Consider the following 25,169-nt stretch of genomic DNA (forward strand, 5'->3'; position numbering starts at 1 on the left):
TTATAACCCAAAGTCTATATAGACGTTCCTGTAACCTTTGATGTCCTTAAACTTGTTGCTCCTCAGATTCGCTTGGATTTGCCTTTGGCCACTCTTGAAGGGGATAGCCTCCAGAGTGAGGCTGGCTTTGTGATGGGGTTTGAGGACTCCAATGCTGCAGCAGAGAAAACAGACTGTGAGAAAACCATGGGATTATGATAACCCCAGAACCCCTTTCTACTCAGAAGCCACACTTTCCCCTTCCCCTTCCCCTATATCTAAAACAAAGGACAGTTCCACACCGAGGATAAAAGATGGGGGGGAGAGTGGGCACTGCCAGCACTCACAGGACTCTCTGCTGTCTCCTGAAGAGACCACTTCCTTCCACAGTCAGCACACAGTCTTCAACCTGCTCCGAGAGGGGGTTTGAAAATACCACCTGTATAGAGAGCGGCTGGTTCACAATGGCTGCTCCTAAAACCTGAACAGGAAAATCCAGAGAGGAGAGAGCAGAGAATTAGTCTCATCCCCCAGTTCATCAGACATTTATGGAGGGCACTGTTCCCTAGATCTGCTTCCTAAAGAACTAGATTTCCATGGCCTGTGTTTTTCCAAGTATGGACAACTTAATGGATTGTCATTAACCTTTTTAAAAAATGAAATAGATCAGCGCCACCAAACCAGTTCATGAACAAAGGCTAAAAGATCTTCTCTAGACAGGAAACACAGAAAAGGTTTATAAAAATGAACCCAAAACAACAAAGTAAACAGTAATGGGATCATATTTATCAATAATTACCTTAAATGTAAATGGGTTAAATGCTCCAACCAAAAGATAAAGACTGGCTGAATGGATACAAAAACAAGACCCCTATATATGCTGTCTACAAGAGACCCACCTCAAACCTAGGGACACATACAAACTGAAAGTGAGGGGCTAGAAAAAGATATTTCATGCAAATAGAGACCAAAAGAAAGCAGGAGTAGCAATATTCATATTAGATAAAATAGACTTTGAAATAAAGACCATGATAAGAGACAAAGAAGGACACTACATAATGATCAAAGGATCAATCCAAGAAGATGTAACAATTACAAATATATATGTACCCAACATAGGAGCACCTCAATACATAAGGCAAATGCTAACAAGTATGAAAGGGGAAATTAACAGTAACAAAATAATAGTGGGGGAATTTAATACCCCACTCCTATGAATAGATCAACCAAACAGAAAATTAGCAAAGAAACACAAGCTTTAAATGAGACAATGAACCAGTTAGACCTAATTTATATCTACAGGGAATTTCACCCCCAAACAACGGATTTCACCTTTTTCAGTGCACACAGAACATTCTTCAGGATAGATCACATCCTCGGCCCTAAATCTAGCCTTGGTAAATTTTAAAAAATTGAAATCATTTCATACATTTTTTCTGATCACAATGTGGTAAGATTAGATGTCAACTACAGGAAAAAAATTACTAAAAATACAAACATATGGAGGCTAAGCAAATGCTTCTGAATAACCAACAAATCATGGAAGAAATAAAAAAGAAAATCAAAATATGCATAGAAACAAATAAAAATGAAAACACGACAATCCAAAACTTATGGGATTTGGTAAAAGCAGTGCTAAGAGGGAGGTTCATAGCCATACAAGCCTACCTCAAGAAACAAGAGAAACATCAAATAAACAACCTAACTTTACACCTAAAGCAACTAAAAAAAGAAGAACAAAAGAACCCCAAAGTTAGTAAACGGAAATAAATTATAAAAATGAGAACAGAAATAAATGAAAAGGAAACGAAGGAGACTATAACAAAATCAACAAAACTAAAAACTGGTTCTTTGAGAAGATAAATAAAATAGACAAACTGTTAGCCAGACTCATCAAGAAAAAAAGGGAGAAGAATCAAATCAATAAAATTAGAACTGAAACTGGAGAAATCACAACAAACAACACAGAAATACAAAAGATCATAAGAGAATACTATGAACAATTACATGCCAATAAAATGGACAACTTGGAAGAAATGGACAAATTCTTATAAAAGTATAACCTTCAAAAACTGAGACAGGAAGAAATAGAAAATCTTAACAAACCCATTACAAGCACAGAAATCAAAACTGTAATCAAAAATATGCCAACAAACAAAACCCCAGGACCAGACGGCTTCACAGGTGAATTCTACCAAAAATTTAGAGAAGAGCTAACACCTATCCTACTCAACCTCTTCCAGAAAATAGCAGAGGAAGGCAAACTCCCATTCTAAGAGACCAACATCACCCTAATATCAAAACCAGACAAAGATGGCAACAAAAAAAAAAACTATAGACCAATATCACTGATGAACATAGATGCAAAAATCCTCAACAAAATTCTAGCAAACAGAATCCAACAACATATTAAAAAGATCATACATCATGACCAAGTGGGCTTTATCCCAGAGATGCAAAGATTCTTCAATATTTGCAAATCAATGTGATACACCATATTAACAAATTGAAAGATAAAAACCGTATGATTATTTTTAATAGATGCAGAGAAAGCCTTTGACAAAATTCAACACCCATTTATGATAAAAACCCTCCAGAAAGCAGGCATAGAAGGAACATACCTCAACATAATAAAAGCCATATACGACAAACCCACAGCAAACATTTTCCTTAATGGCAAAACATTGAAAGCATTTCCTCTAAAATCAGGAGTGAGACAAGGGTGCTCATTCTCACCACTACTATTCAACATAGTTTTGAAAGTCCTAGCCACAGCAGTCAGAGAAGAAAAATAAATAAAAGGAATCCAGATTGGAAACGAAGAAGTAAAACTCTCATGGTTTGCAGATGACATGATCCTCTACATAGAAAACCCTGAAGATACCACCAGAAAATTACTGGAGCTCATCAATGAATATAGTAAGATTGAAGGATATGAAATTAATACACAGAAATCCCTTGCATTCCTGTACACCAACAATGAAAAAACAGAAAGAGAAATTAAGGAAACAATCCCATTTGCTATTGCAACAAAAAGAATAAAATACTTAGGTATAAATTTACCTAAAGAAACAAAAGAACTATATATAGAAAACCATAAAACACTGATGAAAGAAATCAAAGATGACACAAATAGATGGAGAAATATACCATGTTCGTGGATTGGAAGAATCAACATAATGAAAATGAATATACTATCCAAAGTAATCTATAGATTCAATGCAATCCCTATTAAGCTACCAATGGTATTTTTCACAGAACTAGGACAAATAATTTCACAATTTGTATGGAAACACAAACAACCTCAAATAGCCAAATCTATCTTGAGAAAGAAGAATGGAACTAGAGGAATCAACCTTCCTGACTTCAGACTATATTGCAAAGCTACAGTCATCTGTACAGTATGGTACTGGCACAAAGACAGAAATATAAATCAGCGGAACAAAACAGACCAGAGACAAATCCATGCACCTATGGACAACTTATCTTTGACAAAGCAGGGGGGAAATATACAATGGAGAAAAGATAATCTCTTTAACAAGTGGTGCTGGGAAAACTGGTCAACCACCTGTAAAAAAAAAAAGGAAACTAGAACACTTTCTAACACCATACACAAAGATAAACTCAAAATGGATTAAAGATCTAAACGTAAGACCAGAAACTATAAAACTCTTAGAGGGAAACTTAGGCAGAATACTCTGACATAAATCACAGCCAGATCCTCTATGACCCACCTCCCAGCAATTGTAATGAGATGGATGAAATTGGAGCCTATTATACAGAGTGAAGTAAGTCAGAAAGAGAAATACCAATTCAGTATATTAATTTATATATATATATATAGAGAGAGAGAGAGAGAATTTAGACGATAACAATGATCCTATATACAAGACAGCAAAAGAGACACAGATGTAAAGAACAGACTTTTTGGGCTATGTGGGAGAGGGTGAGGGTGGGATAATTTGAGAGAATACCATTGAACCATGTATATTACCATATGTAAGCTAGATGACCAGTGCAAGTTTGATGCATGAAGCAGGACACTCAAAGCCGGTGCTCTGGGACAACCCAGAGGGATAGTATGGGGAGGGAGGTAGGAGGGAGGTTTGGGATGGGGGAAGGTAGGAGGGGGGTTCAGGATGGGGGACACTTTTGTACCCGTGGCTGATTCATGTTGATGTATGGCAAAAACCACCACAATATTGCAAAATAATTAGCCTCCAATTAAAATAATTAAATTAATTTTTAAAAATGAAATACAATAGAATATCAGTGTTCATCACACAAGATATTGTTATGTGAAACTTTTACTTGACTTATACATGTATGGACATTTGTGTAAAATATTTCTACTCAACGCATCATATGGAAAGGTCTGATGACTTGGGAGTCTTCAGTAATATTTCCTCTGCTGCAAGGATTTCATCAAAATGTGAAATAAATAAGAGCTCCAAAGGATTCTCAGGGATAATTTGAGTGGATAGGATCATTTGGGAGCAGTTTTTGTTTTTTCTTTTCAGTCTAACTCCATTCCTTCCCACCCTTTTATCTTGGTTGGCTCAGGTTCTTTTCACACCAGTGTGTGAGTCAAGGCCAGTAGATCATTCAGGGCTTAGAGAGAAGGAAGTAGCCTCAGGAAACTTGGAGGCACCTTTGGAAACCCTCCCTAAAATAGACTCCAGTGGCTGGGCTTGCCAGACGCACCCCACCAGGGGGCACCCCAGGCTCACTAGGCAGGATCTAGGAGGCTGCGTGGCCTTGGGGAAACAGCACTGGCAGGAAGAGCCCTGTGACGTCTCCCCACCAGAATGTCAGAGAAAGAGGGGTCCTCGAAAGCCATCTAGTCTAAGCCCATCAATGACAGTTCAAGATGCAGAAGCCCAGGGCTTGTCCAAGGATCCACAGCCAGGAACTAGCGCATCAAACCTGAGCTGACCTTTGTTCAGGCAGCTGTCTTCCCCCACTCAGGATCCTCCCATTTGAGCCCATGTTTCCTCATGTTGACCCTGGGGAAGGCCAACAGTGGGAGGAGATACAACAGAGGGGTCTCTCCCCAACCTCCCCGTGGCAGTTGCTCAAGGGGCACCATAAGGCCTCTCAGGGTACAAGAGGATGGAGACCTCATCCAGTGTTTCTGATAAACCTGCTCCTGGTGGGAAGGTTCCTGGAGGCACCAGAAGAGGCAGGAGACAGGAGGGACTGCTCTCCTGAGCAAGCTTTCAGGGGTCTCCATCCCCCCCCCCCCACCCCTCAGTGAGTCCCAAGGAGCCCCCAGGCCACGTGCAGGGCTCTTGCCTACATTAATCACGATGCTGGGATAGGCTAAGGTGATGATCTTGTTCACCAGGATCTTCTCGGGACTGCTCTTCTCTTCACCCAGGGCACTGATGCGGATCAGCTTGTCTGTGGACAGGTACTGGCTGTACTGGGAATAGGGGATTTTGCAGGGATAGGTCTTTGCTAGGGAGAGAACACAGGATGAGGTGAGACTCACTAGAGAAATCAGCTGGGCCTGGGTGGCTCTGGGACCCTACTACGCAGAGGAGAGGCCATCCTGTACTGAGCCCCAATGAAGCAGGTACTCATTTTTCTGTTGGAGGGGCTGAGAGGTGAAATGGCTTGCCCAGGGTCATTCTACTAGTATGTGGGTGCACTGAGGCTCTAACCAAGGTCTGGAGGACTTCAAATCCCAGGCTTTCCTCACTAGCCCAGCCTATATCCCTTGAGGTAGTAAAGGAAGGATTGAGGAGAAGGAGAAGGAGAAGGAGGAGGTTAAAGGAAAGAAACAGAAGTAGAGGAGAGGGAGGGAGAGGGAAGGAAGGAAGGAGGAGGACTGTGTTCTGGAGGAGACACTAGGAAGACAGTTGTCACAGGGATCTGCCCCCAAACCCTTGCTGGCTGGCTTGACCCCCCCCTTAGGGCATTTCCATAAGATACTCTGTGTTCATGCCCACACCCAGAGCCCATACCTTCTTCAGGAGAGAGTGTGATGAAGGCTGTGTCCTGCCAGAATGGGATCAGGGGGCTGCCATCATGCAGCAGAGACTGGGCACTCAGGTTCACTTTGAGGTCCTTGAACTGGGGCGACATGTTGAGGGCCAGCAGGACAAACCTTATATCCTGGCCCATGTCGGGCGAGTCGAGCAGCTGGAATTTCAGGGAGACCTGGACAACATTACTGGGCTGGAGAGAAGGAGTAGCCAGGCTCCGCGGACTGTCGCTCAGTGGCACGGACCTAGGTCGCGATTCTGCTCGGAGAGAGCCTGGGGACCTTCCAGCCTTCAGCTTCTGAAGAGCCTTCAGAAACACCTGCCTCTCCTGGAGAGAACCTGGGAGGGCAGAGCAAAGCCCCAGTGCCCTCATTTCAAATTCCACCACCTGAGACTCTCCGTCTGAGGCTTTCTCTGCCACCAGACTGACTCACCTCATACATGGAGCAGACCGAAAGTGCTAGGAAATTTACACTCCCCAAGAGCAGCCCTCTCCAACCACTGACCAAAAAGAGTTGGTGGATAGATAGCCTAGGCCCCTTGCCTCCTGGGTGGGATAAATCTGCGGTATTGTTCTACACTTTACACTAAATCTCTGATAGGATTGCCAAATTTAGCAAATAAAAATACAGAGCAGTTTAATTTGAATTTCAGATTAACAACAAATGATTTGGCCACAGTGAGACCACAGCATTCTTCATCCTACATTTTCTCAGTCACCCCACTGGCAGGGACCCCAGCAGACTGAGCCCCAGCCACTCGCCCACAGCGCTACCAGGCCTGACAAGGCTCCCGGTATTGGCTTGCTCCCCTTCCTCATCTCAATTGCTCATTCTCCTTCCTTCCAGTAGCTTTTAAATCTCCTCACTGATAAACCACTTGTCCTTGAAATGATCCCCAGTGAAGATAGCCGCACAGAGAATTGAGGTGGAGGGATGGATTGCCAGTACCCTGGATGTGTTCAGTGCTTGTCTCTTAGGCTTGGACTCTGGGCCTTCTCTGTGTTGGCCCCAAAGGTCCACATAGACAGACACAAACACATACTTTATGGCACTTCCAGAAATCTCAGGTGCTCCCACCACCAGCCCACAGTCCTGATTCACTCCTGCTCAGATGCTGCTCCTCACCCTGCTTCTGGCCCTCTTAGATTTGCATATTTTTTCTTGGCTCCCTAGTGGTCAAAACTGGTGGTTGGTCTCAATTTCCAGGAATCAGTCCACAGCTGACTGATGTAGAGGCCCCTTGCCCCACTGGCTTGGGTCAGAAGACCCTGCCAGGGCTCCCATCTCTCAGAACCACCCTCTGCACGGGGTGGGTGTGGGAGTGAGCATTTGGCCTTATATCGGCTGCAGTGCTGGCTGTGGTCTGGCCTGTCCTCCAAACACCCAATAAAACACGAATCAAACAATAAGTTAAATGAAATTAATAAAATTAATTTGTAGGAGAGTTTACTCAATCTCCTGCCCTCTTCAGTTTGATTTTTCAGGAAGACAGGGGCAAGGAGGTCATATACTATTGCTGTATGATGGCTGTCGATGGCCCTGCAGCCACGTGACTATCTTGTGGAGGGTGCTCACTGCCTGTGGGGAGTGGGGTGGGGTTGGGCGTGAGGAAGCGAGGCAGTGGGGACCCCATACTGGGCCCTTAAACCTGAAGGGCTGAGGAGACAGTGGGCCTGGGTCCCAACTCCCCTACTGCAGAGGACTGCCCCAGCTGCCGGAGAGATTCCCTGGGGTCTTGGGGAAGGGGCCTACAGGACTTGGACTCTGCAGGGGCCTGGCTTGGTCATACCTTCTGCATACTTGTAGTCTTCCGTGATGTCATCCCGCTCATCACTCTGGATGCTCTTGGTGCTGATAAAATTGCCAACAGTATTGGTGTCCTGGTGAAGTTTCTGCTCCTTCCCTCCAAAGACCAGCCAGGCCATACAGTCAGCATTCACCATGGAAAAGGCGAAGGCTGTGTCGTAGTTCAGATCCACCTCTCCTTCTTTGATGGCTCTGACGGAGGCAGGGCCACAGCAGTAGAGGCCTGAAGGGGAACAGAGGAGCCTCGGTGGGCTGTGGCTGCAGGGCCGGGTCGGGGTGAGGGCTGTTTCTGTGGTGGTGGGCTCTGCCTGTCCTCCCAAGAGTCTCACCATTGCTTGTCTCCTGAGGTGTGGCATCCAGCACCTGCCAGCCTCCAAATCCAGGTGGGAGGTCGTTCCGTGCCATCCAGCACTCATTCCACACATGGAAATTCCTGGGGCAGAAGCCAGAGGAGTGGGTGTCAGGTGAAGCTGAGGGAGAGTTGGTGGTGCTCGAGTTCTTTCTGGAGTTAGGCACGGGACAATGAGTGATGGACAGCTAGATAGAAAGTCAGGGTGCTGCAGGCCTGCGCACCTCTGTGGGAGGCAGGTGACCACCCTTCCTCCTGTGAGCCTTAGCTTGCCCAGAAAGGAGGTTTCCTCTCTTTGTAAAGAGTGAAGTTTCCAGAGCCAATGGAAACCCTTCACTCTCTCTCAAAAGACTCTCGTAGCCCTTTCTCGTGTCTGCTGTCCACTCACAGAGGCAGTCACGGGCTCACCTTTGTCCAGAGGTGAGACTTCAGGCCATCCTGTGATCAGAGCCACAGGTTGAGTATTAAATGAAGGAGGTTGAAAAAGAGGAAAACTCCCTCGGTGCAGAGAGCTCTTGTGATGTGATGTGTTAAACTCAGAAGATGGTTGTATTTGTGTTTAGCTGCTTCCCAGCCTTAGGGTTGAGGATACCAAGCCTCTGGGCTGATGAAATGGGGGGTGCATGGGAGGGTAGCAGGCTTATGGGGTTTGCCCCAGAAAGAGATGTCTCTCACCAGACAGTGTCCTTCTTCTTATTCTCCAAAATCCTGCCTGTGTTGTCATAATACTCATCAATGATCAGATTTCCGTCTGTGTCATGGCCAGAGTCGAAGTTGGTGATCACTCGGGTGGGGATCCCCAGGCACCTCATCACTGTAGAAAGGGCAGAAATCTCCTGTGGGCCTTGGATTCCTGGGCTTAGCGCTCTCAGCTCAAGAAAATCATACCCTTGGCAGGCAGGAGCTGTCTGGGGCACCAGGTTGATGACACTTCCAGCCTCCCTCCCCACCTTCCTGAGCTCCTCTCCCTAATGCTCTGCACAAAGGTGAGAGCTTGTCTGCTTGCTCAGACAAGCTCTCCTAGGGTCAACAGAGGGTCTAGCAAATTTGGGGTTTCCCTGCCCTAGCCAGCAAGGTGGCAGAGGCGGGTACCTTGGCAAAACTCAGTAGCCTGACTTGTCTCACTTCCCTCCTGGCCATAAATCTCTATCTTCAAACCAAATAGCTGAATTTTTTTTCCCTCCTGTGGTACAGATTAAGACCATCAGATTCTTAGGCAAAGAGTTCTGCTGCTTGGATTTCCCTTTCTCTGTGGTTGTACAGTCTTGGAAGCTTATCAAAGGAAGTATTTACAAATCCAGCCAGGAAGGCAAGGAGGCTGTAACAAAGGCTAGAAAAGTGAGAATCTATACCTAATGGAGAAATTCTTAAAAGAAAGTAGAATGCTGTCTTTATGATTTTTCTTGTCGTTAAATAAGCAATCACTAGCATATTGCTCCCTAACAATCTTTCACCAAGTAATTTTAGCATTCCTGATAATCCTTGCCTGAATTAACGCTATGCTCAATTGATTGTGTGCTAAGTTACTTCAGTCGTGTCCAACTCTTTGCGACCCCATGGACTGTAGCCCGCCAGGCTCCTCTGTCCATGGTATTCTCCAGGCAAGAGTACTGGCGTGGGTAGCCATTCTCTTCTCCATGGTGGTACCAAAATGGTTATATTCTAACAGTATCATTTTTTCAATATGTATTAGCTGGCATTCTTCTATAAAGAAAAGCATTTCAATCTCCCTCTCCCATTTTTTGGTATTGTTATGAAGTGAAGTGAGGTGAATCTCTCAGTCATGTCTGATTCTTTGAGACCTCATGAACTGCCAGGCTCCTCTGTCCATGGAACTCTCCAGGCAAGAATACTGGAGTGGGTTGCCATTCCCTTCCCCGGATCTTCCCAACCCAGGGATCGAATCCAGGTCTCCCGTGGCTCCTGCATTTCAGGCAAATTCTTTACCATCTGAGCCACCAGGGAAGACTGGTATTGCTATACCTCTTGGAATCTGTCTCAAGGGGGGAAAATAGAAATTTATCTACAGAGATGTCCATCACAGCATTGATACCCACTGTATTGTTATTGGTTCATATATTTTTTTAAACTTTAGCAGAGGTTATTTTTAGACATTTGCTTGGTTTCTAATTTTTTCCCCTATTGTAATTAATGCTATGATGGACATCTCTATAGATCAATTTCTGTTTTTCCCCCTTGAGACAGATTCCAAGAGGTAAAATGACTGAGTCAAAAAATATAGATATTTCTAATAGTTCTTCAAAAATACCACTGTCATTTAAAAATGTTTATAATTTTTAGTTTAGATACTTATTTGTAATAAGCATTTAATTGCTTGTAGTCTTCAGTTTAGGGTCCTTCTTTGGCACACAGCCTGTCCAGGCTGGGGTGGGGATACATCCCTGGATGCAGCCCAGGAAGGGGAGGAGAAAAGCCCCAAAGGGGAGCCATGCACTTCCCTGGAATGGCAGGTCTGCACAGGGCCAAGGAACGAGGGTGGGGAATGCGCAGAGCTGATAGTGAATTGTAGGTGGAGGTGACTCAGGACCACCCCAAAGAGTAGGATGAAGGTGGGAAAAGCTGCCACTGAAGGAACATGAGACAGGGGTGAGGCAAGAGCATGACTCAAGAGAATTACCATGGGCACATTAATGCTAAGATTACAGTCAGGAGGGTGGATAACACTTATGGTAATAAGAGCACATGCCAAAGAGGGGTGGTCAGAGAGAGCAGGGAGCAAGCCTCCATTCTTCACCCTGATTGCTAAATTCATGAAGTGTCAGTGGTGGTGTCAGCTGCTGCTAGACATGGCCAGATAGGCACTTTCCTACCCAAGCACAGGTCACTGGTCTCATGGCACTTGGAGTTCTCTGCTACACATGGTATATGGCACGTAATGATTTATTTATGAGTCTCTCCTCCTGAGGGCAGGGATTGTGTGATAGTCATCTTTATCATTATACAACCATTAACGATACAAGGCAGGCCTGTTCTGCAGAAACGTGGGTGCATCTTTGCTGGAAGAGTGAATGAATGTCTTGAATCTTATGTCCATTTTGACAATTTCCAACTGAAGGCTGTGTGCTGTGCTGTGGATACCAAACTTGACTTTCCACAGAACATAAGCTTTGAGTGGTAATGCTTCTGCTGCTGCTGCTACTGCTAAGTCACGTCAGTCATGTCCGACTCTGTGCAACCCCATAGACGGCAGCCCACCAGGCTCCCCCGTCCCTGGGATTCTCCAGGCAAGAACAGTGGAGTGGGTTGCCATTTCCTTCTCCAATGCATGAAAGTGAAAAGTGAAAGTGAAGCCGCTCAGTTGTGTCCGACTCTTAGCGACCCCACAGACTGCAGCCCACCAGGCTCCTCTGTCCATGGGATTTTCCAGGCAAGAGTACTGGAGTGGGGTGCCATTGCCTTCTCCATGAGTGGTAATGGGTCTGCACTAATCCATTCTCACCATTTCCTCATCGTGCCTCATGAGAGGACTGGGATAGGGGACAATAGCTGTCAAAATGAGGCGACAGAGGGACGAGAATGGTTCTCTACACTGGGAGGAGGCCAAGCCTGTAGCTTTAGTGTCACGCAAAGGAAGCAGTGTTCAGACCTGCACAGTCACGCACGTACATGTTTCACAGGGTTTGCCCCCTCTGTCCTGCTTTCTCTGTCCCCCCACAAAGGGCTTCGGTCGTGGCTTCTTCTCTCACCCTGTGCCCGTGACTCCTAAATTTGAAACCTGAGCCTAGGTGGAGACCTTGCTGTCATGAAGCACATCTGCAGCTGAGCTTGTCTTCCATTCTTGGCAAGCTTCCTGGCCAGCTGATGACATCATCTTCCTTTTAGGTGCCAGGAATGGTGCCAAGCACTGCCCAGGCATAATCTCACTTAATCCTCTCCACAACCTTGTGATTATTCCACCTTTGAAGAGGAAAAACCTGAAGTTTAGAGTGGTTGAGATCACATGGCAGCAAGAGAAAAGCCATGGCAAGATTTAAGCCCCCGTATCTCTGACCTCAAAGCCTCCCAGTGTTAACCACAAGCCTTCACTACAACTTCACTAACCATTGCAGCTTCACTCCACGTCCCAACAACGTGTTATTCTCAATGCGCTTTCCTTTGTGAAGTTTTCACTGATTACTCCATGCCCACTCATCCTCCTTCCTATGCTTTCACTTAATTCCAGTCACCAATGCCATACATTTTATCACTGCATGAAGCGCTCTGTGATCTCATACATTTGTCCTATCTTGTCAGCTAGATTACAGATTCCACTAGAGTAGGGCTCAGATCAAATACTTTTCTTGTGTTTCTTCATTCCCAGCACAGTGCTGACCAGAGTAGATGCTCATTAAATCTGTGTTGAAATGAGTTTTCTTTAGCCTCACTTCTACAGACTATCAGTCCTGATGCAGACTCACAATTTGACGTGAGTTTCACGTGACTTTGCACCTGAGACTTTCATAGACAATTTGGGAGCTGAATCCCTCAAAAAAGAAATATCAATGTGGGGTGCATGTGCGCTTGTGCATACACCTGCATGCACTTTCACACAGCAATGCTTGGACAAAGATGGACAAGATCTCAGAGTCAGGAAAGGTCGATAGAGTTCCTAATGTATATTACACCACACGACACTCCTGGCATCAATTACTGTGTCTCTTCACTTAGCCATTCGGCACTCATTCAGTGACAAGTGCAAAGCCCCTGTGATAAACCAGGCAGTGGCTCTGATGCTTACGCAGAGACGTAAGACAGTCCTGCCTTTGAGGAGCACAGCTTCACTTCTGACCTGTGGGGGACCCTGTCCTGGTGGTGTGGTTAAAACATGGAATCTGTTTCAGGACTGGCCATGAAGGCTTCCCACCAGTTCTTCTCTCCTCTGCACCCCCATGTGGAAATGTGGCTCCAATTTTATAAGAGAAATCAGTGCAAAGTTCAAGCTCAATTTATCAAAATTCATTTGGTCAGCCTTGCTGCCACACTTGCATGGCTTATACTGATGAAATACAGTCAGAGCCCCAAGCAATAGAATCAAATTAATTTCATTTAAGTGTGATGACTTTTAGCATATTTTTGTCTCACCCTAGATGCATTAAGCTTCCACATGGTAAAAACATCACTTCCTATTCCTCCTCCCATGCCCTTAACTGTCCCTTATAACCAAGATGGTAATATTGCTATGGTTTTTCAGATATGCCATCACAAAATCAAACAATTCTCTCTTGTCTCCAATGACAATGAAACCTAAAATGTCTCTAAAAAATAGAGTCTATTTTTTTTATGTAAAGAAGCAAGAAGGTATGACTCCAAATGAGAAAAAAATGCCTATCAAATTAGATCCACAAATGACAGATATAAGGGAATTAGCTGACAAGGACCTTAAAGCAATTATTTTAAATATTATTAGTAAGTCTAGAAAAATGGTATAGATGATCTTACTTGCAAAGCAGAAATAGAGATACAGGTGTGGAGAACAAATATATGGATACCAAGGGGGAAAGGAGGAGCAGGATGAGTTGAGAGACTGGAATTGACATATATACTCTACTATGTATAAAATAGATAACTGTTGAGACCCTACTGTATAGCACAGGGAATTCTGCTCTGTGGTGACCTAAATGGGAAAGAAAAAAATTTTTTTAAAGGTGGGGGAAATACATGGGCTTCCCTGATGACTCAAATGGTGAAGAATCTGCCTGCAGTGTGGGAGACCTGGGTTGATCCCTGGGTGGGAAAGAACCCCAAGATAAAGGAATGGCCCCCCACTCCACTATTCTTGCCTGGAGAATTCCATGGACAGAGGGTACAGTTCATAGGGTCGCAAAGAGTTGGACACGACTGAGCGACTGACACTTTTCGCTTTTCACTCATGTGTATTCATATGGCTGATCCATTCTGATGTGTCAGCAGAAACTGACACAGCAGTGTTAAGCAACTATACTCCAATTTAAAAATATTATCAATATACTCAATAGGAGGTAAAGGAAAACATGAACATGAAAGAGAAATGGAAGACAGAAAAAAGACCGAATGGAACTTCTAAAGATGAAAAGTGTAATATATAATACAAAAAATGTACTGGAAGAATATTGCACAAAGATAAAAATATACTTTTTTTTTTGTAAGAACACATTCAAATACCATACTACATGTCAAACACATCAAAATGTTTCCCTATTGTAGGAGGAAGTGAATAAGAATGGGTTATGAGATAAAGGGGGGAATCAATTAGTAAATAATTTTTAAAAAGAGGGATTTGAAGCAGACCTATTATGATAAATGCCATGAAATGAAGAATATGATTAATTGAAACCTAAATACTCCAAGGGAAAAAGGAGGGAAGTAAAGTAAAATAGTGGTGAAGAGGGGGCTTCCCTGGTGGCTCAGTGGTAAAGAATCAGCCTGCTAGTGCAGGAGACACAGGTTCGATTCCTGGTCTGCGAAGATCCCACGCCCCGGAGCTACTAAGCCCGTGCACCACAACTTCGGCGGCCATGAACCACAGCTACTGAAGCCTAGTGCCCTAGAGCCTGTGCTCTGCAACAAGAGAAGCCGCCGCAATGAAAAGCCCGTGCATCACATCTAGAGAAAAGCCCACTCGGCGACAAAGACCCAGCACAGCCAAAGGAGAGCTAAAGTCTGGTGGATGGCTAGAAACGACTTTTGAACAAGACCCAGCTTGACCCTGGAGCCTAAAAGCCAGGGATTAAAACAGTATCAGACCAGTGTTCATAGCAGCGCTATTTCCAACAGCCGAGATAGGAAGCAACCTAAGTGTCCCCTGGCAAATGAACAGATAAAGAAGATGTGTTGACATAAGACAACTAAGCTGTACCCAGATTCCTGAACCACAGAGACTGTGAGATAATAAAAATTGTTTTCAACTTAAAAAAAAAAGGGACTTCCCTGATCCAGTGGCTAAGACTCCCCGCTCCCAGTGCAGGGTTCTGTCCCTGACCAGGGAACTAAATCTCATATGCCACAACTAAAGATCCCGCATGCGGCAACAAAGATAGAAGATCCTGTGGGCTGCAACCAAGACCCAGTGCAGCCAAATAAGTAAATAAATAAATATATATATATATATTTTAAAAAGATGTGGTGTGTGTATATAATGGAATATCACTCAGCCATAAAAAGAAATGAAAATGTCATTTGCAGCAACATGGATGGACCTAGAGATTATCATACTAAGTGAAGTAAGTCAGAGAAAGACAGGGACATTGGCTAAGGGTCCATCTTTGAGAGGTAATGGTAGTTGCTCAGTGACTCTTTGGGACCCCATGACTGCAGCCCGCCAGGCTCCTCTGTCCATGGGATTCTCCAGGCAAGAATACTGGAGTGGGTTGCCATTTCCTTCTCCTTGAGAGGTAAGGGCTCAGTAAAAACAATGAGATTAGAGTTATTGTATTGAAATGGAGATAGTGAGGCACTTTATAGAGGTCACTATATAAGTGAGTGAGAAGAAACCTTAGATGACTTCTAACCCAGGGGTGTTTGAAACTTCTCAGCAGAGGACTGCACATGAGAACCAGATCATAAGTGGGGATCCAACATATAAAAGATGGACACATGGGGTAGTTTGGGGTGAAGAGAGGAGGGCCCAGCCCTAAGCACACAGACTCCTCATCTCCCAGGCTGTTTCACACCACCCTCCTCTGTGGCTCCAGGCCCCGGACCCTCCTTTACAGAGGAGGGGGCGATGCCCATAGGCCTGCTGAGCATCCCAAGCCTCAGCCCAAGGCTCGCTGCCCCCTGCAGCTGTGGGCAGGGACAGACCAGGCACATCTCCAGGATGCCTGACTTTTCTTCTGTAAACATCTTTGCTGAGATATAATCCACATACCACAAAATTCACCCTTTTAAAGTGTACAGTTCAGTGGTGTGTGGTATATCCACAGGTTGTATAACAATGTCCACATCTAATACCAGACCATTTCATCACCTCAGAAAGGCCCTCCATGCCCACTAGCTGTCACTTCCCATTCTTCCACCCCTCCAGCCCTAGGCAACTGCAGAATGACTCTCTGTCTATACAAACTTGCCTATTCTGGGCATTTCACATATTTGGAATCATACAGTAGGTGATACCTGGCTTTGGGGAGAATTTTCAGGTCACAGAACATCACTGTTCCCTCTGTTCCTTTGTTACAGAGCAAGGCATCCAGGCTACTTCACAGACCCCAGGGCTGAGGGGCCTGGCCTTGTCACATAGAGTGTATAGCCAGGACAGGAAACGCCTGATGACTGAGACAGAGAGCTGTGGAGCAGCCAGCCCTGAGCACCGGAGGGAGGGAGGGTCAGGGATTTCTCTGAAATTCCCAAAGAAACAGCCAACTAAATCAATGTCAAGGAAACATCTATCCAAAAAATTATAATAATGTCTTTGATGCATACAAAGTATCTTTCTTTGTGTGATTTCTCTTTAGGAAGTTGAAGTCAGTATGCTGATGTTATTTTTAAAAATGCAACATGGGATTTCCCTGGCGGTCCAGCGGTTTCCACTGCCAGGAGTGTGGATTTGATCTCTGGTCAGGGAACTAAGATCCCGCAAGCTGCATTTGGCAGCAAAATATATATATATAAATAAATAAATACAGAGGTGAGAGAAGAGGCTCTTGAACAGATTCCAGTTTCCAAAAAAAAAAAAGGAAACAGGGAGGCAGAGCTGCAGAGGGGAGTATGCACGTCTCATTAGATGAGTTACGTGGTCACCTTAAGCCTCAGTTTTCTCTTCTGTAAAATGGCAGTAATGATATCCACCTGCAGGTGACTGTGAGCATCAGGAAGGGCCCAGCATGTGCCTTCAGCACAGGGGATGCTGATTAAATGGCAGCTGCTAACGTCGTTCATGCAGCAGTATAGTCTAGTGGTTAGAGCCATCATACCTGGAGGTGAGACTAGCTTTGCCACTCAATTTCCTCATCTGTAAAATGGAGATAATGATAGAGCCTGTCTCTGAAGGTCATTTGGGGAATCAAGTAAGGTGATCCTAGTTAGAACTTACTGCCATCACCATAAATTAGTTTTAGGACATCTTCATCTCTGCAATAAGACCCCTGCGATACCCATTTATCATTAATCCCCGCTTCCATTCCCCCACCCCAGGCAACCACTAATCTGCTGTCTGTCTCTATAACTGTGCCTTTTCTGGACATTTTATATAAATGAAATCATTCAATAAGAAAACAAAAGAACTTATTGATTGTTCATTGTAGCCTGGCATTTTTCTAAGCACCCTCCATGTATGAACTCAGTCAATCCTTCCAATAACCTTATGATGTAGGTACTATTAATTTCTCCATCATATGCCTGAGGAAACTGAGGCACAAGTTAAACGACTTCCCCAAAATCACTCAGTCACTTAATGGTAGTACTAGTATTTGAACTCAAGCTTCACAATTACTCTAGGCTGTCAAGGCTTTAGCACAATGCCTGGCACCAAGAAAGTCTCTAATAAATGTCAGCTATTGTGACTGTTAAAGAATAATAATAATAATTTTTAACAACATGTTTTGGCAACATGTATTGGGTTAAAGAGGCTGACTAAATCCTTGACATTTAGTGGAGGATTGAAGCTGGGTGTTACCCATCTTTGTAACCAAGATTATTAGAAGCACAGTGCCTAACATAGGATAAGGACTCAAGAAATGTTGCTGGATGAGTGATGAGTTCTCCAAACTGATAGACATACTTATTAACACACAGCATGGTGGCCCCTGTGGGGGAGGGCTGGTGTTGTTGAGCTGCAGGTGAGCCAGCCACGCTTGACCAACTTGGCCCGACCCTTTGCTTCCAGGGTCACTAAAGGGCCATGATTCTCATAAAAATTTTAATTGGTCTGCTCTCATTGCATCATCTCCATTTACTCTCTCACTACCCAGTTCCAGACAACCACACCCAAACACCTGGCCCTCTCCCTCTATACACACACCTTACCCATTAGACTCTAGGCTTTTCCAGTCCCAGGAAGGTTCCCTCTTTGTCATATACGAGATTATTCCATTCTCTGCCTTCAGTCTTGTGCCTGCTCCCTGGATGACTCAGACATCCTAGTTCACCCTGACGTCTGTGACTCTGGGCATCAAAGCTGTTGAATTTCTGGCTTCTAACCCCTGGGCCATTAAGGCATCCATTTCCAGATGCACCTCTGCAGCTGCAGATGAGGAGTAGCTCAGGACTACCCCTCTCTCCAACCCCTGTGAAGGCAGAAACTTCCTGATGCCCCTGTGAACTGATGCCCCTGTGAACAGTGGGCTGACACCTGCTGCTTCCTCCAAGAGCCTTGTCCAGCACACACTCACACTCCACACACACAGTCACAGACTTCACCAGCCTTTGCATACAGGGAATTTCTACAGAAAAGGCCTGAGCCCTCAGTAAAGCTGTGGGCAGATCTGGCCTTCCTGGATTGGCCTAGAGAGCCTTGTGAGTAAAAGTCATACCTGGCCTCTTTCCCCAGCCAACAGGAATTGACTGATTGTGACTCAGGTACACAGATAGCCTGCCAGGAGGCTGAGAGCTGGCCTAGATATTGGGGCAGTGAGAGGGCCAGAAGCAAGTTTGGACCTGGGTGAAGCAGAAAGCCTCCTCCTGCCACCTCCAGGGTGTAACTCATGTCCAGGTGTTGCCTCCCTAACACTCACCTCCCCTTCCTTCTGCTTGCTCCTCTCGCCACCTGCAAACTGGTTTCCATTTGCTTTCTTTCCCAGTACATATTTTGAGACTTTTCTTCTACTAATGTGTTCTGAGAAGTGTATGATGTCCACCTCCGAACTACCCTCTGAGATAAGCCAAGGTATGTGAAGCCTGAGGTCAGTGACGAGGCATTCTGCTTCCTTGTAAATGTCCCTCGGTGGGAACTGTGTGAGGTTTCTGGGACAGGAATGGCTCAGACGGCTAAGACGTGAACCAGTGTCCTCTCTGCCTTTCCACTCCTCACCTGTGCACATAACAGCAGCGAAGACCCAGCACTGCCCGTAGCGCACTGGCTGGCAGCCCGCGGCGTGCCACTGCTTCAGGATGGCCACGCTGCCCATCCACTCTGTGGGGCTGGTGCCGTCTGAGTAGTTCTCGCCCCAGTTTCCATTGAGCACCCCACTGTCATCGTTGCTGTTGATCTGCAGAGAAGCCAAAGTAGAAGCATTAGAAGCAGCCTTTTCCTCAACGAGTGGGTTGCCTCCCAGGCTCCTGGGCCTGAGATGCAGGAAGGTTTGATCTTATTTTAACTGGGATCTTCCAGACCTTCTGGGGAAAGGGTGAGGGTGGGAAGCCAGCTATTCTGACTTGTGCACCACTGTTAATTACTTTATTATTCTGTGTCTACCCACCCTCTTGACCCCTCCACCCCCCCACCCCTGCAAAGCCAGAGCTTGGCTCTAAGAGCATTTGAACACACTTCAGAGCCAAGGAAATTTAGACACAAGATTATTTCCCAAACCAGAGCTTCATTTACTCTTTCCCCAAAATGCAATTTGTAATTAATGGAGGTGATGGTCATACCCAGCCGTTTCAGATCTCAGTTAACAAAACCAGTTACCCAGATTCTTCCATCAGTCTCATCAAAAATGACTTTGCCAGAGGGCTCCTGCCTCTTGACTCTTCTTTTCCCGGCTGCAGTGGGCAACCGTGAGTGGGCAGGGCTCCCCTGCAGAGCTTCCTCCCTCCCTGGACATGCCCTGGGTGACACAGCCAGACCCAACCTCACCATGGCGCACACCACTCTGCTGATGTAGACAGGACTGCCCCGTAGGGCACAGTCTGTGGCTGGGTCGATCTGGAAGTTCAGGCTCTTGTCTAGCAGCTCCAGACAGATGTCTATGATATTCTCTTCAAACTGCGAGAAAAGATGCAAAGAGGCAAGGTGCCCAGGCTAGGCACACGTGGATATGAAAAGAAATACATGACCCACCCCACCCAGTTCTCCAGTGGAGTGTGTTTGTGGGATACAAGCCCATTTGGAAGGAAACCGTCCAGCAGCACAGCCATGGACGGCCCTACAGGGTCTCAAAGCTCTGGGGTCACAGCTCGCCTAGTTTGTAATTCCTGCCTGTCAGATTCCTGGAGTTTTTTCCAGTGAGTCTGACTGGCTGAAAAAAAATCTGTTTCTCGCTCTTCTCCCCTTTAATCCCACACTCCCAGAGCCCCCGGGATGTTTCTTGCTAAAGCCACATTGCCTCATCTTCCACCTGTACTTGCTGACCCAGCTCTTCATTGGCAGCTGGTGCTGAGACGACGGCACCGACTTGTCAGTGGAGCTTTGGGTTGACTAATAGCATATGAGTTACGGAAAATTTTCACCAAGCCAGGCTGACTCTGTCCTTTAGGCTTGGAATGAATGCCACTTCCTCTGAGGCCTTCCCTGAGCCAGAGCCTGGTTTCACTCCATAGCCCTGGCTGTATCTCTTACTCATCAGATTACGTTACAACGAGATACCCAGGGTCTGTCCTCCCTGCCTGACTGTATGCTGTGTCCCTCCAGTTCTTCTCACAGCTCTACCCCCAGACCTGGCATCGTGCCCAGCACATAGGAGGGACTCTGTACGTCTTTGTTGAATGAGAGTAAATGAATACATAAATAGGATTAGGAGGCTTCTCTGATTCATCTTCCCCAGGGGACAGTCTGATTGGTTGACTTTTCTGCCTTAAAATATTCAACGGGTCCTGTGGCCTGCAGGATCAAAGCTCTAACCTCTTCAAGGCACATAAGACCCTCCCTGATCGGCCCCCCTTCTACCTCCTTAGTCTTGTGTCTCAGTAACTCTCACCGCCTCATTTTTTTTTTTTTTTTTTTGCTTCAGCAACATCAGATTCCTCGTAACCCCTGTAGCAGACCAAATCATTTCTCTCCTTTGTGTCTGCTCATGCTTCCCCCTGCCTGGGATAGTTTCCCCTTTCCCTTCACTTGGCTAACTCAATTCCAGCATCTCCTCTCCCAGGAAGCTTCCCCAACACCCCCATGCCCAACCAGTGCTCTTCTTCAAGGCTCCTGGAATACCCTGCACCTGGCACCCAGTCTTTGCATATCCCACTGCATAATAAGTGACCTGCTTATGTGACTGAGTCCCTACTTCACTGGGCTCAGGACAGTGTTTTATTCATTTTCATGCTTCTAGCACCCAGCGCCTTGCCCGGCACTGAGCAGATATTCAATATGCATTCACCGAAGAAGAGAGACAGGAAAAACCCAGGACTCAGAAAGCAGCATCTCCTCACTTCTGTTTCTCACAGATGACAGCCAACTCCTGTCCAGGGGCCCTTTGGGATCCCCATCTGCCCATGCTGAGTGAGGAGTTGGGGATTTCAGTTGGGACTATTTGAGGCTTCCATGTCTCATCTTGATCACAGCCACGTCGGGGGCCAACAGGCCTGATGCCACCTGTGCTGGAGTTCTCTTTGAGGAAGTCTGGGACAGGGACCCATATCAACCTGATACAAGCACCACAGACCCCCCGCAGAATTTTCCAGCCACCACCCCTTCTGAGCAGCCAGAGCTGGCCCCTCCCCACCGACCCCCAGAGTGTTCTGGTGCGAGGGCTCAGCCTGGCTCTGGGCTTCCTGGAGCACCTGCTGTTGGCTGAGCTTTCAGTGGGAGGCAGGCTTTCAGTAACTCAGGAATTGCAGAGCATTGCAATTAAGATGATGCTGTTTTTACAAACAAAATCACATGTTTTAGAATATGTGTAGAGAACAAAATGTAGAGGAACACACACCTTGCTGGTGACTGTGCCTAGACAGACTTTCGTATTCTAGACACCTATATTTGTAATGTTTTGTAAAGTTTTTTAAGCAATTATATTTTACTTTAAAAAATTTTTAATACCAATTTTATTTTCTGTTGAAGTATGGTTGATTTGGGCTTCCCTTGTAGCTCAGTGGGTAAAGAATCTGCCTGCAATGCAGCAGACCTGGGTTTGATCTACAGGTCGGGAAGATCCCCTGGAGAAGGAAATGGCAACCCACTCCAGTACTCTTGTCTGGAGAATCCCATGGACAGAGGAGCCTTGTGGGCTACAGTCCATGGGGTCACAAGGAGTCAGACATGACTGAGTGACTAAAGCACCACCACATAGTTGATTTACAATGTTGTGTTAATTTCAAGTGTATAGCACAATAATTCACATATATGTAGTACACACATATATATTCTTTTTCAGATTCTTTTCTCTCGTAAGTTACAAATTAGGATTTTTAGATGAACATATACATGCTACTATATATAAAATAGATAACCAACAAGGACCTACTATATAGCACAGGGAACTGTACTCAATATTTTGTGATAATCTATAAGGGAAAAGAATATATATTGCTTTTGGGGGGAGGGGCTGTACCACATGACACGGTGGGATCTTAGTTCCCTGACCAGGGACTGAACCCATACCCCCTCCAGTGAAAGTGTGGGGTCTTAACCACTGGATCACCAGGGAGGTCCCTGTAGTACTTTTATAATGAAAAAGGCATATGATCAAAACAAATAACTGAAGAGGCGATAGCAATTGGGGATGGGGGGGAAGACACACCACTGCTCATCAGCCCTGATTCTGGCTGAGATGTTCAGGGGACAGATTTTCTCCGGTGTGACAAAATGGATCCTAGAGCCTGTCACCTGGGGTTATGGGGATGAAGTAAGTGTGGTAGCTGGGGCCCCACTGGAAACACAGCTAACAAACGAAAATCCAGGAGCGATCATGACCATTGTCACTGTTGTCCCTGCATCCGCACCCTCTTAGTGGAATTCCTGGGTGGGTGCCTTCAGCTGTCCTTCCCCTTTAAGTCCTGTTATCCAAATCAGATGTGATCATCTGAGAATACCTTCCACCTTTCTACAGCTGCTCCCCTAGCTCCCTGGGGTCACATTTCATATCTTCTTGGTGCTATTTAATTCCCACTTGTCAGTAGTTCTAGATGAATCTTGCATGAAGGGCATCCTCCCACCCACTCCTGCTCCCCTCTCCCCATGATACCAGGGCCTGGATGGGCCATGAGCAGAGCTGAGACTCACTTGTCCATAATTCCAGGGGCAGGGGCGGATCCAGTTCTTGTTCCCTTGATAGATGAAGCCATAATCATTCATGACATATTCCTGCCTCTGGGGTTCACTCTCCAGGTAGACAGCATCCTCTGGGGATCAAAGTGGGAGGACACAAGGCAGAAAAGTCACATCGTCCTTCCCACGCTAGTCCCACTCTAGAAGGCCCAGGCCCATGGGACCTGAGCTCTGGGAAGAGAGCTGGGTGACTCCAAGAGGTGGATGTGTGAGGGGGAGACCCATCCCTACCACCCATCAACACCAGCAGTAGGGTCAACAGGAACAGAAGGTAGAAGTAAAAATAACCTTTGGTGGAATGTTTTGGTTTACAAAGCACCTTTACATCCTAGCCCCACTTCAAGGTTGGGGAAATAGGCTCAGGGTAATAAGTAACTGGTCCAAATCACACATAAGTAGAAAGAAATTTGAACACAGAGCCCATATTGAGTGCCTGCTTTTTCTGCTACACTCAACTAATCCTCTATGGAAATGAGCAAACTGGAGCCTAGGGGTTCCTCCCTAACTACCTACCTACTTACCTTCCTTTCTTCATTTTACCCTGTACTTCATTCTACAAATTTTCATTGGAATGTACTTATTACTCTTATAATGGAAAAACTCCAGTTAACTTTAGAATGTATGTATGATGAAGGTAGATGTTAATAGTGGTCAGTGGTTGATTATAATAGTTTTCTTTTAAAGTAAAGATGACTTGGTTCATTATTTTAAAATTCTGAACAAGTAAATAAATAACAAGGCTTCTCTGTCCTGCTTGTTGGCGGTTTGGGGTGGATGCTGGGTGCATGGGATTGGGGAGGTTTGCGGTGGCTATGGAGAAGGGGTCTGGAAACCCTTGAGCCTCGCTGTCTATGGTACTGACACAGGGGCAGCGGTGAGGGCATCCCGCCTTACCTGGGCACCAGGGATTGAAGAGCAGGATGAACTCCCCAAGCTGGTAGGCTGTGACAGGCCCCTGTAGGGATTTGATGTGAACCTTCAAGAGGTACCGACCCACAGCTGCCACAGGAGGGGCACACAGGCTCACCTCCAGGGAATTGGCCCCGATGGCCTGCAGTGAGGCGATCCAGGGGCTGGGGCCACGGTGACCAGCCAGGCTGAACACGGCTCGAGTCCCCTTGGGCAGATCTGGCAGCGGTCCTAAGAAGGAAACAGAGCTGAGGAACTCTGCAGTGACCTCCCAACCCCCGATAATCGCCCCCAACAGACACACACACATAAACACACACAAATGGACCCTGCAAGCCAGCTGGGGTCCTCACCAGTCTCAGTCACAAAGATGATGTTGTCCAGGCCTGGCTGGAAGGCCCGGTTCCTGAAGAACAGGGTGATGTTGAAGGCCTGGCCCCGGCGAACAAGGAGGCGGTTGGAGCTGATCTCCTCCGTACGGTGCCGCACATTGTTCCAGGAGCTCTGGAGGTCAGTGAGGGCCACTTCCAGCCCTGTGATGGGACAGCGAGGGCAAACAAAAGAGCAGGGTTGTGGGGTCTGGCCCGTTCTTGTCCACCACTTAGTAGTTGTGCAAACTTGGAAAAGAAACTGAGCCTCTCTGAGCTCAGTTTCCGAGTAGGTAAAATAGAATCTATATAACGAGCCTTTCAGGGTTTGTGTGAGGATAAAATGGACTTCCCTTGTGACTCAGACAGTAAAGAATCCTCTTACAATGCAGGAGACCGTGGTTCAATCCCTGGATCGGGAAGATCTCCTGGAGAAGGAAATGGCAACCCGCTCCAGTATTCTTGCCTGGAAAATCCCAGGGACAGAGGAGCCTGGTGGGCTACAGTCCATGGGATTGCAAAGAGTCAGACACGACTGAGCAACTAACGCTCAATGAGGCTCCATGCATGCAAGTGTCTCTCCCTTACTTCTTTCCTGCCTACCTTCCCGGCTTCTGTGACCTTCTGTCCCTTTCTCCCATAAGGAGGCACATAGTTTTCTGCCCCTCTTTGACTCCTCTTGTAGGCCTGGCCAGATCTGACTGCTCCGTCTAACAT

General features: G+C 46.0%; 1 protein-coding gene across 1 annotated transcript; it reads right to left on the reverse strand.

Annotated features, from left to right (window-relative positions):
- TGM5 (transglutaminase 5) lies at nucleotides 1-25,169 on the reverse strand. Its single transcript, XM_061159118.1, has 13 exons — nucleotides 25,056-25,169; nucleotides 24,438-24,684; nucleotides 24,070-24,315; nucleotides 23,131-23,249; nucleotides 19,834-19,962; nucleotides 19,069-19,246; nucleotides 8,802-8,940; nucleotides 8,107-8,210; nucleotides 7,761-8,000; nucleotides 5,949-6,308; nucleotides 5,279-5,439; nucleotides 327-460; nucleotides 1-154 (listed from the first exon to the last, which is right to left on the reverse strand). Exons 1-13 carry the CDS (start codon nucleotides 25,167-25,169, stop codon nucleotides 1-3), a joined length of 2,325 nt encoding a protein of 774 aa, XP_061015101.1.

The sequence above is a fragment of the Dama dama genome, chromosome 13 (assembly GCF_033118175.1).
Source record: "Dama dama isolate Ldn47 chromosome 13, ASM3311817v1, whole genome shotgun sequence".
NCBI lineage: Eukaryota > Metazoa > Chordata > Mammalia > Artiodactyla > Cervidae > Dama > Dama dama.

Bases quoted from the DNA above. Each gene is read 5' to 3' on its own strand.
- TGM5 (XM_061159118.1), bottom strand. From the start codon at position 25,169: ATGTTAGACGGAGCAGTCAGATCTGGCCAGGCCTACAAGAGGAGTCAA. The intron at 8,941-19,068 runs GTGAGGAGTGGA...CCCTTTCTACAG, and splicing joins CGCTGCTGTTATGTGCACAG to TGATGAGGTGCCTGGGGATC. The intron at 8,211-8,801 runs GTGAGAGACATC...CTTCTGCCCCAG, and splicing joins AAGAAGAAGGACACTGTCTG to GAATTTCCATGTGTGGAATG.